Source organism: Podarcis bocagei (genome assembly GCF_964188305.1).
Source record: "Podarcis bocagei genome assembly, chromosome: 3".
NCBI classification, from domain to species: Eukaryota; Metazoa; Chordata; class Lepidosauria; order Squamata; family Lacertidae; genus Podarcis; species Podarcis bocagei.
The window spans coordinates 37,871,360-37,889,038 of NC_138127.1; the positions used below are offsets into that span (position 1 = coordinate 37,871,360).

General features: G+C 42.3%; 1 protein-coding gene across 1 annotated transcript in view; it reads right to left on the bottom strand.

The window, feature by feature from the left end:
- The window catches only part of REV3L (REV3 like, DNA directed polymerase zeta catalytic subunit), a 67,493-nt gene that overhangs the window by 40,267 nt on the left and 9,547 nt on the right, over nt 1-17,679 (bottom strand). The window contains exons 3-12 of the mRNA XM_081186687.1: nt 13,541-13,615; nt 12,947-13,107; nt 10,571-10,667; nt 8,648-8,742; nt 7,974-8,078; nt 4,829-4,913; nt 4,596-4,744; nt 3,501-3,626; nt 2,809-3,046; nt 1,505-1,644 (exon numbers count right to left, since the gene is read on the bottom strand). Of these exons, the coding sequence (XP_081042813.1) occupies nt 1,505-1,644; nt 2,809-3,046; nt 3,501-3,626; nt 4,596-4,744; nt 4,829-4,913; nt 7,974-8,078; nt 8,648-8,742; nt 10,571-10,667; nt 12,947-13,107; nt 13,541-13,615 (1,271 nt within the window). The remainder of the gene's footprint in view (nt 1-1,504; nt 1,645-2,808; nt 3,047-3,500; nt 3,627-4,595; nt 4,745-4,828; nt 4,914-7,973; nt 8,079-8,647; nt 8,743-10,570; nt 10,668-12,946; nt 13,108-13,540; nt 13,616-17,679) is intronic.

The following is a 17,679-nucleotide window of genomic DNA, read 5'->3' on the forward strand; positions in this document are numbered from 1 at the left end:
TAAGTATTAACAAATAGTAATGCTTGTTTGAAGGATTATTTATCAGGCTACACTTAGTCACTTTAAATAGCACTGAATAAACAGAATTATTGCCCCTTTAGACATGTAAAACTGCAGTTTTATCTCCTAACCAAGCCTGGCCAGTTACCCTATCACTTTCTTTCTCCAATTAACACACAACTCCCATCACCTAGGACTTTACATGCAGGCTTCAACTTGGTCCTGGAGTTCTTCACTTCTCTGCAGTCTTCAACCTGGCGCAGCAACAACTGCCACCTCAAGTTTACAATAAGCAGTTGTCACTTGATAGTACCTCTCTTTTCAGGACTGCCACAGAGCTTTGCTACCTTTTACTAGCCCTCCTTACCCAATCACTACAATTTGGGTGAAATTCAACCCTTATTGGTCTGTAATTATGAGCCAATAAGATGAGGAAGCATGTCAATGGTCCAATTAAAACTGGCTACCCTGTTGATGCCTGCGATACTCAGGCCTCTTGCCAACACTAGGTTGCAATGACAGTTTAACTGACACTTTGCTGCCTGCTAGTCTTTGATACAATGTATCCCCTCTATTCCTGGCAGAAACAAAGGCAGTTTAGTTCACATACTTCATCTTTTTTGAAATTATAAAATAGCCTATAATTTTGCCATGTAAACAATGCAGTTATCTTTTATAAACTGCTTAAAGTCTGTTTTGGCATTAAGTAGTATACAAATATATGAAATAAATAAATAATGACATGAAAAGTTTGTTATTCTATTTTACCTAGATCAGGAGTTCCCAACATTATGGGGCTTGAGGGCACATTTGGAAACTGATGTAGTTGCCATAAAATGGCTGTCATGAGGGGCCTGGCTAGTTGCAAAAAAGTTTAGTGTCTGCTTAGAATAAAATAATAATAAAATTGTAGAGTTGGAAGGGATCCTGAGAGTCATCTAGTTTACTACAGTCATACCTCGGGTTAAATTTGCTTCAAGCTGAGCGCGTCCAAGTTGCGCTCCGCGGCAACCCGGAGATAACGGAGCGTGTTACTTCCGGGTTTCGCCGCTTGTGCAGACGCTCAAAATGACATCACGCACATGTGCAGAAGTGGCGAAAAGCGATGCGCATGCGCGCAGACGTGCTGTCGCTAGATACGTTTACCTCTAGATGCGAACGGGGCTCCGGAACGGATCCCGTTCGTATCTAGAGGTACCACTGTATAAGTCTTGCATTTGTTTTTATTTGTAACCTACTCTGGAATTGCAGTTGCAATGAAGAATAGATAATAAATATTTTAAATAAAAAATACATTACAGTTTTGTGTCACAGTTTGAAAGTTAGGAAATTTAAACAGATGAATTAATGAAGTTTTTAAATTTCAACCTATTTATGTTGAGAATTCTAATTCATAGACTATGTTTGCAGAATATTTAGTACAAAGGAATCTACTGAGATATTTTTATCAAGAAAGGAAAACTACTTTCTCATGGGTATATGAAATTCCAAAACTATGATTTACCACTGTTTTCATCTGCAGTTCCATCTAACTGAGGTATAGATAGGCTTGCCAGAAGCAAATTGTTTTCACTCCAGTCCATATCATCTTCTGAAGTGCCTTCATCTTCAGTTGAGCTCTGGTTCCTACTTCTGCCCAATGACCTGGAAGTGCAATTTATTTCAGGTATATAAAAACCTTTGGTCAGCCACTTGAGAGTTTACTGGTTATGGTGTTAATACATGATACTTTGCTTGGAAAGGAAGGATACAAAGCATTTGAACATTGCGTACTAAAAATGAACATTAACTTATTACACTACAGAATGTGGTCTAATACAATATTTTAAAGACAGTCATTAAACTGTATTTCAAACTGACAGGATGCAAAAGTGAATAATCATAGAGTGGTTTCTTTCCCCGAGAATACGAAAATATTTCATGAAAATCACAGTAGGGTTCAAATTTCAACAGAGATTGAAATCCACCCACCAGAGTGCCAATACAATCTTACATCAGATTATACTGAATGAGCCTGTTGTTGATTCCATTTTCATCACAGGACTTCTCCCCCCTGGACTTGCATTTTATCCTGCTTCCGAAATCCTACTTTCCCCTAAAATTTCCACCACTCTTCTGTTACAAGCATGCTACTGTGAGTTTGTGTTCCAGACCGTGATTCCAATATATCTGTTTCTTGTTGCCTTCTTATTTGAACCAAGTATGGGTGCTCCCATCTCCAACAGAGGGCTCATCCTCTTATTTAGAGGGCTTCCTTTAGAGGGCTCATCCTCTTATTTATTTCCCCAAACTGCTCACTCAGATAGCAGGATATGTGGCCTGAAAATTCCTCTCCTTCCCCTGCATCTCTCAGCGATCGTCACTGTAATTTCTCATCAAGTCCACACCTCCCCACCCCCGCCAGTGCTTTTGTTTTATCTTTGCATGCTGAGAAACCTGATTTCTTGCTGGTGGGGCTTCCTGTAACAACTTACACAGACACAGCAGCACTGTTCCTTCCTCCTCACATTAATATAACGTACCCATTCAGTAGAATTCTGGAGCAGTCACTGCAGAACACACTTACAAATCTCTCTCGTTCCAATTCAAGCTCTGGTAGTCTAGTAACCCTTGGGGTTTTCTATCTGCCTGCTCTTTTGAGCCACATGAAATTATATCACCAATCACATTTCTTGTCCAATAAACACCTTTCTTCATAGTATACTGGAGTCTGGACACCCACATTGATTTTCTTTATTAAGTATGAGAACTTCAGTCTAGGTTAGTTAGTACCATTTCCTCCAGAGCTATTCAACAAACAGAAGATACCTTCTTTTTGCATTCACGTCATTAGGACTGCTGTCCCATCGTTGGGACATTAGCAAGCTGAGCTCCATTTCTTCCTTTTCAATTTGTGGTTCATTTTCTTCATCATCACTGTTCTGGGGATTTCTACAGCTTCCAGAGGAGAAGTGTTGTGATAATGTACCATGTCCTCCAATTGCGTATCCATCATCCTCCAACCCAGCCAAGAGATGTATCATGGCTTGATCAGCACTACTGTCCACTGAAAGAAAAAGAAAAACAAATTCAGACATAGCCTATATCTTAAAAAGTTCAAGATTATCTTTGTGATGTGTTCTCTTAAATAACCTGTATTTTCCATGTGCAGATTGAACACAATATTTTAAAAGCAAATATTAGACAAACAAAACGTTTTACAGTATCTTCTTTTTGATGCCCTTGTCCTATGAGAGTCTTACTACCTTTTGATAATTTCTCACTTTTGCAGTGTATATTTTAATTTCAAGCTTCCAAAGGGAAGTGGTTTTGCAGAGCACTAGGGCTCAAAGGCTCCTCTTTTCAATCAGTAACAGAACACCACTACTGATGAACTAAACTAGAAATACTTTACAGAAATCTAATTTTTGCAGTAAACTCAGTTTAGACAAACTGCATGGACCATATTGAAGAATAACCTATTATTGTGGGGGAAAAGAATATATTTATATTGTACTTACTGAACACCGGGGTCTTATTCAGTCTCTGAGATGAGGATTGAAAATGCTGACTATTTTCCATGATGTTCAAAATAGCTTCTTCATTAATAAGCGCCTCCTCCTCCTTATACTTCCTGTTGGACTCCTCTAAAAATGAGATTTAAAACTCTGCACATGAGCTGCCAACACATTTCCCCCACAAAAGTAGTCGCTGAAGACTAATAAACATATTAACATATCCAAATTAGTTGAACAAGATTTTCAGAAGATAGTTAGAGACTTGTGCTAGTTGAGATGCATAAGTTTATACAACTTACAGAGTCTGAAAGAGATAGCTATTGATGGTGGCAAGACTTTTCTTAATACAATTTGAGCAAACTCAGTTGTGGTTATTTAATGGAACTCGCAGCAGATCCAATACATTTCCAAAGGGTACCTTCTCCTTTCACAAGTTGCCACTTCCCAGGCATTTTGCTCAGAGGAAGTGGCAGAAGATTACATGAGCATAAGAAGAGCCTGCTAGATCACGCCAATGACCCATCTAGTCCAGCATTGTGTTCTCATGGTGGCCAACCAGATGCCTATGGGAAACCTGAAAGTAGATCTTTCTGCACTTGAGAACAGAGGGGTGCAATTCAGATCTCCTCTTCCCAGCAATTTATGGAAAGAGAATAGTGTTTTTGGGAGAAGGTGGGGCACAAGGATGTGCACTAAACCTCTCTTTTCTTCAAAAGTTTCTCTCCCCCCGCCCCTGCCCAAAAAACTATTGGGGAAAGCAAATGCAGAAGGTAACTCTTCCTTGGTGCCACTTCTCACCATCACCACACCCACAGAAAAAGTGAAATGCAAGCATGCAGGGGGAGAAATGTTTTTTCTGTGCCTCTCTCCCCCCCCCCATCTCTTCACTTTTGCTTTTCTCAGCTGTTTTATGACACAGAAAAGAACAGAGAATATTGTAGACAGACATGCAAAGGTAAAGATTATTCCTTGTGCATTCTTCTATGTCTCTTTCTCCTCCTTTGCTCAGTTTTCCCATAAAAGTAATTCCAGCTAGGATGTACTCATGTAAGGTGAGCTGTATTTGACTTAAAAGCCAACTGTATTAATACTACTAACCTTTGCTGAGTTCTTTATCTCTGTGTACTTCTACCATATTTGCTGGTGAACACGGAACAACTTTAGGAGATTGTATCTCAGAATGTAGCGTCAACTCTGCAGAGAATTCCTGTGATCCATTACTGTAGTCCAGTGATCCAGATAATGTCCTTATTAATAAATAAAAAAAACTTTTAAAATGACTGTACAACTCACAAATAAAAACAAGAGTAACAAGCTAAATGAACGCTTACACAGAGAGATCACTTTGCTTGAGGATTTCTTTAAGCCTCTTCTGAAAGATTTTTTCACTTTCTGTTGCAGTTACAAATCCACGATCTTTAATTAAGGGGGAAAAGTTATACAGGATGGTTAATACAGCAACAAAGAAAAGACTACTGAATTCCTAAATAAGAAACTGAAACTTCATAGGCATTCTATTAACAATTAGTACCCATCTCTTTATGTATTTTTTTCTAATACTTTTAAGCTCAGAGCAAGCAACATAGTCTGAATTTCAAGCAGCTCTGAGCCAATTTTAAAAAGGTTGTCTTCTTTTTACCATGCTTTTTATATAGTTATAAAAATATTATAAGGAATATAATCTGTTGATTATATCCAAATTTGCTGTTCTACTAATTAAGTTTATCCCACTCACAGAAGGCTGTTTCCAACTTAAAGGAAGAGCACTGTGTGAAAAAACTGACTCTAAATCCAGAGGATTCTCAAAAACGTTTGTAATCACCTACTACTTGATGCCGCAACTGATTGTAGGAATCTAGAGCACTATCAAATTATAGCTTGTGGGATCACTTTCAGTTGCTGCAGCCCAAGGATGTGAATGGGATGCTTGCAGTGTTGGGACTGACTTACATGCTCTCTCAATTGTTGCCCATAAGATCTGGTAAAATCTAGGAGGGGATTGATGTTATGGGTCCAAGGAGTGATCAATGCCTCACAAAGGAATGGAAATACACCTAAAGCCTTGAAAAAAGAGTCTCAAGTGGATTCTGTTGTTCGGAGAGCTTATGCCCAGCTTAGGCTGGTTTGCCAGCTATGGCCATTCCTGGAACAGGTAGCCTGGCCTCAGTTGTCTATCTTCTGGTTATTTCTCATCTGGACTACTGTATTGCATTGTGGGGGGGCGCTGTCCTTGAAGGTGGTCTGAAGATTGCAGCAAGTGAGGCTGGTAAGTGGGGCAATCTGATGGGACCATGTGTCAGCAGTCCTGAAACTGTTGCACTGACTGATTAACCATTTTAAAATTAATCAACAAACCAGGCACTGCTTACTTGAGCAGCAGCTTAAATAAAGAATGTAAAGTTTACTATCATGATGTCTCCATTAATTTTTTTAACTACAGTACTGTATTAGAAGAATGGGAAAGCTTCTTGACTTTCTAATTGCTATGATAAAATTAACAACCCAACAAGCAGCAAATGCTTAATTGAGTACTGACCCATCAAACATACCTGCCCAGGAATTGTGACTGAGAAATAAATATGTAGGGGACTTCCGGGTTGACGCGATCTGGAAATGGCGGATTCCCTCCGAGCTGCGGAGGGAATCGGCTCTACCGAGGACGGGTCTTTGCCGCGCCGGCGACGCGGGGACCCTTAAAAACCGCAGGCGCGGAAGCCTGCGGACTGAAGACTCGGCGGGTGCCTTAACCGCCCCCCCTGATCCACGAAGAGCCTTTTTAAAGGCTGCGGAGAGGATACGGGGGTGGCGTGGCACTGAGAGTCGACCGCTACCTCGGTGGAGCGAAGCCGCGAGCCATGACCAGAGAGCGCTGACTTCCTTCCTTGAAAATCTGGACTGAAAGAATTACCCGTGAGTAAGACGGATTGGGACTTTAAAAATTTTACCCTGAATTGGAGACGACCGGGGGGTGTGCTAAAAGGAAGTCCGCACCCCCCCCCCTTGCAGACGATCTAAGCAACGACATAAGAGCTAAGCTGGAGAGCCTACCCTTGGTGGGGTGAGTTAAAAAGGACACTAACTTTCAAGATTTAGCTAAAGGAAATTTTGTGCTGGAGAGAGGAGTTTTGGAGACCTTCTTTTTGTTTTAAACAACCCCCCCTCCCGGGCTCGGGAACGTCCTGCCTTTGTGCCTGTGTAAGAGCTGTGGAGTTTGACAGCTGTCAAAGCTGCCAAACGGGCAGTTTAAAGTGGAAAAATCGCTATCTAAGATCCCTCTGGATTAAGACGAGTCATAATTGAGCCAAAATTGTTGGAAACAAAGTAATAATAATAAGCTAAAGGACTGTTGGAGAAAAGACTAATAAGTAACCAGATTCCCCCTAGGGGGAATTCTGTGAAACTACAATGGATACAATGGCTGTGGATGGAAAGTTACTAGTAGAAATCGAAAGGATGTTTCAATTGGTGGGAATCTTACAAGAGCAGAGCTTGGCCATGAATAAACAACTTATGACTATGACCTTGGGAACAGGCAACTCTGCTGTTTGTATTGAGGACCTGAATGAGAAAGAATCCACAGCTGAATGGGAAACAATGTCTACAGAGGTGGAAGAGACTAAACAAGAAAAAGTGAAAGTAACCTTGGGAAGCAACAACCAAAAGCTGACATCTGTGGAACACAAGCAAGGAGACTCTGGGAACATATCTACCACAAGTCTGCGAAAGACGCAGAAGAACAAGGAGGAGGTTCTGGGACAATATGGAATACAGGAACTTAAAATAAAGAAATATGATTGGGGCCTCCGTTTGGACTTTGATTTTGAAGATACAGGCTTTGTGGAAATTTTCCAGCAGTTGCTTTTAAATCTCCTTGTGGGAAGAGAATACACTTTGATGGTGAAAGAACTTTTTCCAGATTTGACGACTGACATAAAGGGCTACCAACAAGACCGGCGGAGAGGGACTGAAAGAGACTTGAAAGCCTCGGACGTGAGGAACCCAGGCTGAGAATCTTGACTTTGGATTTCTATTGGGAAGGGACAAAAACCGGGGATGGGAGGGAGGGAAGAGGAGATTCTTAAAAACTCTTAAGATCTTTAGGTTTGATTAATATGACTTTTAATTAAGATAAAATGAAAAATCGATGGAAGAGAACTTAAGTCCAACTTAGGAAAATCAATTTTTTTTTTTTATTAGAAAAGAGGTAATAAAATGAATAAGATGGTTAAGAGGAGAAATACCAACTTGCCGATATAATCTTGGGAATTGGGATGCACGAGGGGGGGTGGGGGGAAGTCAGGGAACAAGGTTATGAAACGAGGATCTGCTGAATTTATACATGTTTTTGTCTTGTGTTATTTTTGTGTGTGTATTGTTTTTATAAAAGCGGAAAACCCAATAAAAACTTTTTTTTTTTAAAAAAGAGAAATAAATATGTAACAACAACAACAACAACAACTTTGCCCTGTGAGTTACCTTGTGAGTTAGGAGGACTAATTTGAGAGGACTCATTGTTTTCTCTACGCCGTTGTTTCTCATCATCCCATATCGCCTGCAAACCTGGGTTCCGACCAACCTGGGCTGGAAAAAGTGAAAAATACAGCAAATTCAACAGGAGTGTCAAGCTTACTAAAATGTAAACTGCAAAACCTCTTGTTTGTACAATCTATGCTGTTTGCAAGAATTAACCTGACTACTGTGGTGAGGGGGTGCTATGTTGCTGCCCTCCCAATAGCAGCATTGCTTCTGTTTACCATAATGCTGTGGGAGTAAGGTAGGACACTGTCTTCAGTACCGGAGTGGCTCAGCTAGTGTACCTGTCCCTGCACCTTCCCAGTAAGTGGCAGCAATGCCACTGTTGGGAGGGTAGCGGCGTAGCACCCCGCCACCTGTTCCTGCCTTCACCTTGTGTCAATTGTTTATATAATCCCTTCAGTTATATTTACTTACTAGGTTAACTGTAACTTAGAGGTTTTAAATACCACTTAGAATGCATTGGCCTATGCCAGACTTCCTTTTCTGCTGGTTGGGGCTGATGGGAGCTGCAGTCCAAAATATCTGGAGGAACAGCTCGGGAAGATTGTGCTAAGCACGCATAAAAAACAAACTTGTTAATGTCCTAAATGATTACACAAAGCAAAATTGTTTACCTTCAATATCCAATCTGTTTAAAATATCAGCAGCCACTGCATCTACTTCCAGTTCACAGGTACTCTGTGGTTCAACACCCTCCAGTATCAAAGAACTGCAATTATATTAAAATTAAAGGATGATTAAAATATGGTACTTTCCCACTAAAATTATATTCTCTTAAATTCTGTTAGTAGGAAAAATAACTAACTGAATATTAAATCACAATTTATCTTAAATAGTCTGAACATTTTAAAGTCATGATATTTATGCCATAGTTAGATGGTAGGCAGAGGCACATTAGTCATGCACCCTGAATGAACATGTATGCAAATCATCACCTGTTCCCTACCTTAATGGCACTGAGAGAAAGAGACTCATTTTACCTAAACAGCCCCACTGAAAGAAAGTATCTATAGAGATTTGCAGGCAGCACGGGGCAGAATATACAAGCAAGTTAGGTTCAGAATATGTCCCATGGGATAAATACAGGTACCGTATTTTTTGCTCTATAAGACACACATTTCTCCCTCCAAAAATTAAGGGGAAATGTGTGTGTGTCTTATGGAGCGAATGCAGGCTCCTTGGCTTCAGCGATAGCAACACAAAGCCTCCGAAGCGCAGTGGGAGCGCTCCCGCCACGCTCTGGAGGCTTCGCGTTGCTTTCGCTGAAGGGTAGGTGCCCCTTCAGCTAAGGCGCAGCGCCCCTTCAGCTAAGCAGGAGGAGAAATGGAAGGGGCTCAGTTTCTCCTCCTGCTTCGCTGAAGGGGCGCTGCGCAGAGAGGGGGAGAATTTTTTTTCTTGTTCTCTTCCTCTAAAACAAGGTGTGTCCTATAGAGTGAAAAATACGGTAAGTCAGGGTGTATTTAAATAAGTGGTTTGTGAATGTACCGAAAGGGAGAGACAGATTCATGTGTTCATGAAATATAGGCAAGATTTGTATTTTTAATATGTGTTTGATGTTTTATTGTACTTGTATATATATGTGGAGGTGAAGATATCAGTATGCAGCCACATGTGCTTTACTTTTCATGACCTGTAACGTTTCCTGACCCACGTGAAGATGTTTTATGACTCTTTGATTGCTGTGTTTGAACTACTATATAAACTTTGTTCTGAAGTGCCTTGGGGCAAACCTTCTGAACTGGCACATTGAGCTGTGAGCTCTGTCCTATTGCAATAGCTATAATAAATGCTGGGTCCCTAAATCTGGATGCTGGACTTGGAAATAGTTTCCTTGGGTCTGTTGTTTATTCAAAAGGTGGTTGTTCCTCAACTGGGTAATGAACAAGGTGGTGTAGAGGTGAATTCTTACCATACAGGGATTGCGCCTAAAGTCAAAATTGTGTATAGTCAAAACACATTGGGTTCAGCAGTGAGTGGGATTGCCAAAGTAATGTTTCCCAGAACCCCACCCCTTACTTTATATTTATTTTTTGCCACTGGTGTAAAGCTGAATGCACACAAGTGAAATGTGCATTAGTTGAAGACTTACTGTATTTAGTAAATCCTGTTTGGTCAGAACCATATTCTTAACCATGGCTTAACTGGGCCTATCTATGCTTCCTCCATCCAGCCACCTTTGTCTTGAATTAATCCACCAGTGACAGCAAGTAGACACTGAACTGGGGCAATATTTTTTTTTCACATTTCATGTGTTAATTAGCTAACCAATGCCTGGACATGTATACTTTCAACTATTTTTTAGTCAGTGGCCACTGTTAATAACATAATTATCAACAGCTATACTTTTAGCATTTCCTTTTCTTTTGACATTACTGTTTACAATTTTCCCCAAATATGCATATATTTCTGTACCTCAGGGTAACACTTCAAGCCTCTGATGCAGTGGAATGCAGTCCATGAACGCTTATGCCATAACTATTTTTTAGACTAAGTGGTCTCAAGACTATTTAGAGAGATATATATTCAGAGATGCTAACCTTGGTATTTGATTGTTTTCCCATTGATGAAGGGTTCTGGTAGCAGAATGTCCTGACAAACTGTATTTATAAGATCCACTTTCTTCTAATACATCACCTACAAACAGATAACAGTAGATAAGCTTTCAGGTACTGTGAACTATTATTATTCTAAACATTTATTTTGAAAGTGATTTTTGTTGTTGTTTCTTTAACAAAACATGAAGTCTTTAACAAAACATGAAGTCAGAATCCTATAACAAAAATAAATGCAAAATCAGTTTAAGAAAGGGTGCTTGAGAAAATACACGAGCATCAGTAGGTATACGATTCTGAATACCAGCTGCTGGGGAAACAAGTGGGGAAACTATTATTATGCTCAGGTCCTGCTTGTGGGCTTCATAGGCATCTGGTTGGCCACTGTGATAACAGGATGCTGGAATAGATAGGCCTTTGCTCTGATCCAGCAGGATATGCCTTATGTTCTTAAAACTCTAATCCCATTTGTTTGCCCTGTGACCTTTTCAGATTCAGAGAATATTGGGCGTAGCATAAGTAGAAGAAAACCTACTAATACTTTCCAACAAAGTTTGAGCTTCTAGGGCCTTAGCTTTTATTTGCTTGGGTCACGTATTTTATTTGCTCTCAATACTCTGTTCCACAGATTGGTCCCTAACCAAATGCCCATTAGTATAACTCAACTGTCCTCTCACAACAGTACTAGTTTCCTGTTGCCTGATAAAAAAAGTATGGTTTTGGAAGAGATTAATCTGAGCCAGACATTTCTGTCAGAGAATTTGAAGCGGTCACAATCTAGCAGTTGGGGTAAATTTTATATTTCTGAGGTTTTAAGTATCTGAGGTTTAATTTGTTTTTTAAATGTTTATTTTTATCGTTGTTAGATGCTTTGAGATTTCGATAGTGAAAAGCAGGGTGTAATTTTTTTTAAAAAAATAAGTAAAATAAATAAGGGCTAAACCTGCTCTCCCAGTGTTGAAAAATAGTGTCACGGTAGAGAGTCAAAGATAATTATTGACATTCATGGAAGGAGGAGCTTGAGAAATGTTAACAAGGTCCTACAGAGGAAAGGGAAAATGTCTGTGTACGCACATTGCCTCAATCATATACAGTTTCATTATCAGTGGTGTGAAGGCCCAGGGAGTAAATGGGACTCCCCACATTTTTCCAGTTTTTGCTGGTTTGTTTCTGGAAAGTGGGAGAAACAAGGCAGAAGGAAAGTTGCCACTGTGCAAACTCAGAAGTGGAGCTGATACAGCACTCCTGCCAGTGCATTGCACAACACTAATTTCCAAATATCTGGCTTCTCCCAGTCAGGGAGTAAGCACTGCCACTACACCCAACTGTCTGCTACTGCCTATGACAGATTCCCTAAAGCAGAGGCTCCCCCATATATATGCACTAAATGCTTTTTTGCCTGCTGGCTATGTTCCTGGAGCTGGGGTGGTGAGGATGTACAAAGAATGTGTCAGCATCTGTGGTAGGGCTGACAGGAGTGTTCCAGCCTCCTCCTCATGTATTCAGTTAATGCATGAGATGGTTGTTGTCTTATCAGCCTTACAACAAATGTAGGGCAGCTGTACGATCTAAATAGCACAACTTTGTGAATAAGCATAGAAAATTACTAGCCTGAAAACAGAATAGCCTGCTGAATCATCCCACTGCATTCCTTTTTAATGTATTTTACTTCTTTTTCACATGTAATAAACATAAACTAAAATAATCTAAAATACAATAAACAACAATGATAGCAGCTAGTCTGTCATTTATTGTGAAAAGTGTAACAGCATCTTAAAGTTGGAACCACTACTTAGAACCGATTTATAATGCCTATTTAAAGCCTCTAATCCAATAGGTCTCTACCAGTGTTTCCATAGGTTTGGGGAGGTCGTCTCGATTGATCATCACATCTCATATGGGAGCATTTCTATGCTAGGTGTGGAGGAGGGGGCTTCTCTCCTCTAGCTGCCTACCTGGTGTCTATCCTAAGCACAGAGGAAAAATGAAGCAATTCACCATATTCAGCTGCATGGAATTCCTTGTCATATATGGCTGCTGGCTAATGCTTAAATAGGAGGCTGCAGTAGTTCCAATGTAGCTCTGTATATGCCAGCTAACTTCCTATCATCACAAAAATAACCCTAAGAGAACCCCAAGCTGAATAAATTGTCTCTAAATGTGGGAAAGTACTGTGTTTCTTTCCTCAATTCAAACTACATCTCTACACATTACGTGGTATACCAACAGTGAAGAATAGTATGGAAAATACATCATTTATTAGAAAGGCAGAATCAATTATCATATCTTGTGTCACACAAAGTCTATTCCAGAGATTTGTCAAAAACTGCTAAATAATGTTTATGAATTGGAATTGCATACCTATTTTCTTCGCCTTTCTAAACTTGACAGCAGCCAGGTTTATTAGATTCATTCCATACAAGTTGTAATCTATAAAGAGCTGGAGGAGGTAGGGAATATGAGCTTCATGAGGTTGATAGTTTTTATTCATTATGGCTCCACCTTGTAGAAGCTCACACACTCTAAAATGGGAAAAAGTTAGAAATGAAACATATTACCATGTTATTTAAATATAATGCTGGTTTAAATATAGCTGGTTGAAATATAACGCTGATCAATACTGAAACACAAGCCAAAAGTACAAAATATACTTTTTCTAGCACACAGAATTATAGCTAAACAGTCAAATTTTTAGGCACTAAAAACATGTTCCAAAGAGCCAATTTACATGTGTTATATTTGCAGGAGCAGATATTAAAAGAAGCTGTTTGCATCTGTTTAAGCCAGAAGTTCCCAAACTATGATCCAGGAGCCACCAGTGATCCACAGATTAGAATTAGAAGCTGCAGTTTCTAAATTGTCTTTAAAGGCAGCCGCTGGCAGAGTGCAATATTGAAAGGTAACAGGGAAAGTGTTATTTTCTAAAGTAGACACATCATATTTTTACTACATTACCTTTTCACCATAGCAGGATTATAAAGGTAGATCTTCATAAATTGTCTTTCTTTTTCATGGTAACCATAAAAAGGTCTGGAAAACAAATATTCAGTAAGGTGTAATGTTATTGTTTGTCCCATGATCTGTATGCTGAACAACCCTATTGTAGTAAATGGCAGTTCAGCACTTTAGACCTTCCACTAAGCTCCAGATTTGGATATCCTCTGTGCATCATAACCATGGCTGTTTGCTAGTCCTACATGAGAGGCATTTTATCATCCAAAAACCATGCAGTAAATGGACCAGAGTGAATCACAGGACTTGAAAGGTAAGACTTTGCTTACTAACACAATCCTAGATGGCTTTAAAACAAATCTTTCGCATATGGTTCTCAAACTATCCAGGAAATATTACAAAAGCTTACCAAAATATAGTATGTTAAAGAATATAGCACAAGTGTACTGGAAACCTGTGTAGTTAATATATTTAATTATTTTGTTTAATAAATTTATAGCCCACTTTAAAAAAAAAATCTTCAGAGAAAGAAAAGTTGGGGTTGAATTAAACTCAGGACATCAAATTTACATGGCAACTAAACTGGTGAGAGAGTGGGAATTGAGGACTTAGAAATATGGTCAAACTTGAAGTTATCACTGTTAGGTCGAATTGCTGTGATAAAAACGTATTGCCAAGGATGCTGTTCCTGTTTCAAACATTGCAAATTTTGGACAAAATGGACTGTTTCAAGAAGTGGCAGAGAGACATCTCTAGATTTGTCTGGCAGGGCAAGAAGCCTCGAATAAAATTTAAGATATTAACTGATGCTAAAGAAAGAGGTGGATTTGCCCTGCCAGACCTTAAACTTTATTATGAATCAGCCACCTTTTGTTGGCTGAGAGAATGGCTGCTTCTTGAAAACACTGATGTGTTGGATTTGGAAGGTTTCAACAATGTATTTGGTTGGCATGCATATCTGTGGTATGATAAGGTTAAAGCACACAAAGCGTTTAAAAACCATATTGTCAGAAAAGCACTGTTTAATGTCTGGATAAGATATAAGGACTTGCTAGAAAATAAAACCCCAAGATGGCTGTCACCAATGGAAGCAAAGGCTCAGAAAAAACTCAATATGGAGGCCAAATGGCCGAAGTATTGGGAAATTCTGGAACAAGAGGGAGACAGATTAAAACTGCAGAGTTTTGAAAAATTAAAAAACAGAGTGCGAGACTGGCTCCATTATTATCAAACAATGGAGGCATATAATTTGGACAAAAAACTAGGCTTCCAGGTGGAAAAATCAAAATTGGAAACAGAATTGTTAGACCCCAAAGTTAAGAATCTGTCAAGAATGTATAACTTGCTGTTGAAATGGAATACTCAGGATGAAACGGTGAAATCTGCTATGATTAAATGAGCACAAGATGTTGGACAAGATGTTATGATGGCTGACTGGGAACAGTTATGGACCACAGGTATGAAGTTTACGGCATGTAATGCCTTAAAAGAAAATTTAATGAAAATGATCTACAGGTGGTACATAACACCAGTCAAGCTTGCAAAAATCTATCATTTGCCCGATAATAAATGCTGGAAATGTAATGAGACTGAAGGTACATTCTTTCACCTTTGGTGGACATGCCCAAGGATTAAGAACAGTGGTACCCCGCAAGACGAATGCCTTGCAAGACGGAAAACCCGCAAGACGAAAGGGTTTTCTGTTTCGGAGGCACTTCGCAAGACGAATTTCCCTATGGGCTTGCTTCGCAAGACGAAAGCCCATAGGGAAATCTCCGGGGACCTGTTTTAAATTGCTGGCGGTCGGGAGCAAAGACTTTCGCCCACAGCCGGCCTTCAGAAGAGGTCCTGGACCTCTTCTGAAGGCCGGCGGGGGGCAAAAGTCTTTGCTCCCCCCGCCTGCCTTCCCGGGACAGCGGAGAAGTCCCGCCCCGCTCGGGATGGCGGCGCAGAGCTGTCTGCCGTGCCGGGATCAGCGCGGGCTCTGCACAGCCATCGGGAGCCGGGGGAGAAGCCCGCCCCGCTCCAGATGGCCGCGCAAAGCTGTCTGCCGTCCGGGGACGGCAGGCACATCTGCGCCGCCATCCCAAGCGGGGCGCTAAGTCCCGCCCCGCTCGGGATGGCGGCGCAGAGCTGTCTGCCGTCCTGGGACTGCAGGCAGATCTGCGCCGCCATCCCGAGCGGGGCGCTAAGTCCCGCCCCGCTCGGGATGGCGGCGCAGAGCTGTCTGCCGTCCTGGGACTGCAGGCAGATCTGCGCCGCCATCCCGAGCGGGGCGCTAAGTCCCGCCCCGCTCGGGATGGCGGCGCAGAGCTGTCTGCCGTGCCGGGATCAGCGCGGGCTCTGCACAGCCATCGGGAGCCGGGGGAGAAGCCCGCCCCGCTCCAGATGGCCGCGCAAAGCTGTCTGCCGTCCGGGGACGGCAGGCAGATCTGCGCCACCATCCCGAGCGGGGCGCTAAGTCCCGCCCCGCTCGGGATGGCGGCGCAGAGCTGTCTGCCCTGCCGGGACTGCCATCCCGAGCGGGGCAGGAGCCTCCATAGGCGCGCGTCACCTCTCCAGCCGGGGGAGGGTCGCAGGGGGCTGCTTTAGCCCCGCGCGTGCTCTCCCAGCTGGAGAGGTGACGTGCGCCTATGGAGGCTCCTGCCATAGGCGCGTGTCACCTCTCCAGCCGGGGGAGGGTCGCAGGGGGCTGCTTTAGCCCCGCGCGCGCTCTCCCAGCTGGAGAGGTGACGTGCGCCTATGGAGGCTCCTGCCATAGGCGCGTGTCACCTCTCCAGCCGGGGGAGGGTCGCAGGGGGCTGCTTTAGCCCCCCGCGTGCTCTCCCAGCTGGAGAGGTGACGTGCGCCTATGGAGGCTCCTGCCATAGGCGCGTGTCACCTCTCCAGCCGGGGGAGGGTCGCAGGGGGCTGGGGGGAGATAGCGATCTCCCTGCAGCCCCTTGCTGCAAAAGACGTCGGGGGAAGCGGGGAAGCGAAGCGCTTCGCTTCCCGCTGCTCCCGGACCTCTTCTGAAGCAAGGGGTTGCGGGGAGATAGCGATCTCCCTGCAGCCCCTTGCTGCAAAAGACCGGGGGAAGCGGGGAAGCGAAGCGCTTCGCTTCCCGCTGCTCCCGGACCTCTTCTGAAGCAAGGGGTTGCGGGGAGATAGCGATCTCCCTGCAGCCCCTTGCTGCAAAAGACCGGGGGAAGCGGGGAAGCGAAGCACTTCGCTTCCCGCTGCCCCCAGGACCTCTTCTGAAGGCTGGCGGGGGGCAAAAGTCTTTGTCCCCCCTGCCTGCCTTCCCAGGGGCTTTTAAATCGCCCCGGACAGCGGAGAAGTCCTCCGCTGTCCGGGGCGATTTTAAAATGCCGCCTGCCAGCATTTTAAGATCGCCCCGGACAGCGGAGAAGTCCTCCGCTGTCCCAGGGTTTTTTAAAATGCTGGGGGTGGGAAGAAAAGCCCTTGTCCCCCCCCCCCAGCCTTCAGAAGAGGTCCGGGGACAGACTGTCCCCGGACCTGGTCTGAAGGCGGTTTCCCTAGGAACGCATTAATTGATTTTCAATGCATTCCTATGGGAAACCGTGCATCGCAAGACGAAAAAACCGCAAGACGAAGAGACTTGCGGAACGAATTAATTTCGTCTTGCGAGGCACCACTGAATTTCTGGGAGATGATTTATAATGTAATGAAAAAGGTATTTAAATATACCTTCCTGAAGAAACCAGAGGCCTTTCTCCTGGGCATGGTCGGCCAATTGGTGCCAAAGAAGGATAGAACTTTCTTTATGTATGCTACAACAGCAGCAAGAATACTTATCGCAAAGCATTGGAAGACACAAGATCTACCCACCCAGGAAGAATGGCAGATAAAGCTGATGGACTACATGGAATTGGCGGAAATGACTGGCAGAATCCGAGACCAGGGAGAAGAGTCGGTGGAAGAAGATTGGAAAAAAATTTAAAGTATATTTACAGAAATATTGCAAAATTAATGAATGTTAGAAGGATGCTGGAATGAAGTTATATGGCTTTAGCAGAAATGTTATAAAGAATTAAGTAAAAATAGATTGTTAAATGGGCCAAAGTGGAAAATCTAAGGTTAGATTGTGTTAAAATAGATTATAGAACAAAAATTGAGAGAGATGGAAAGGATTTGCTGAA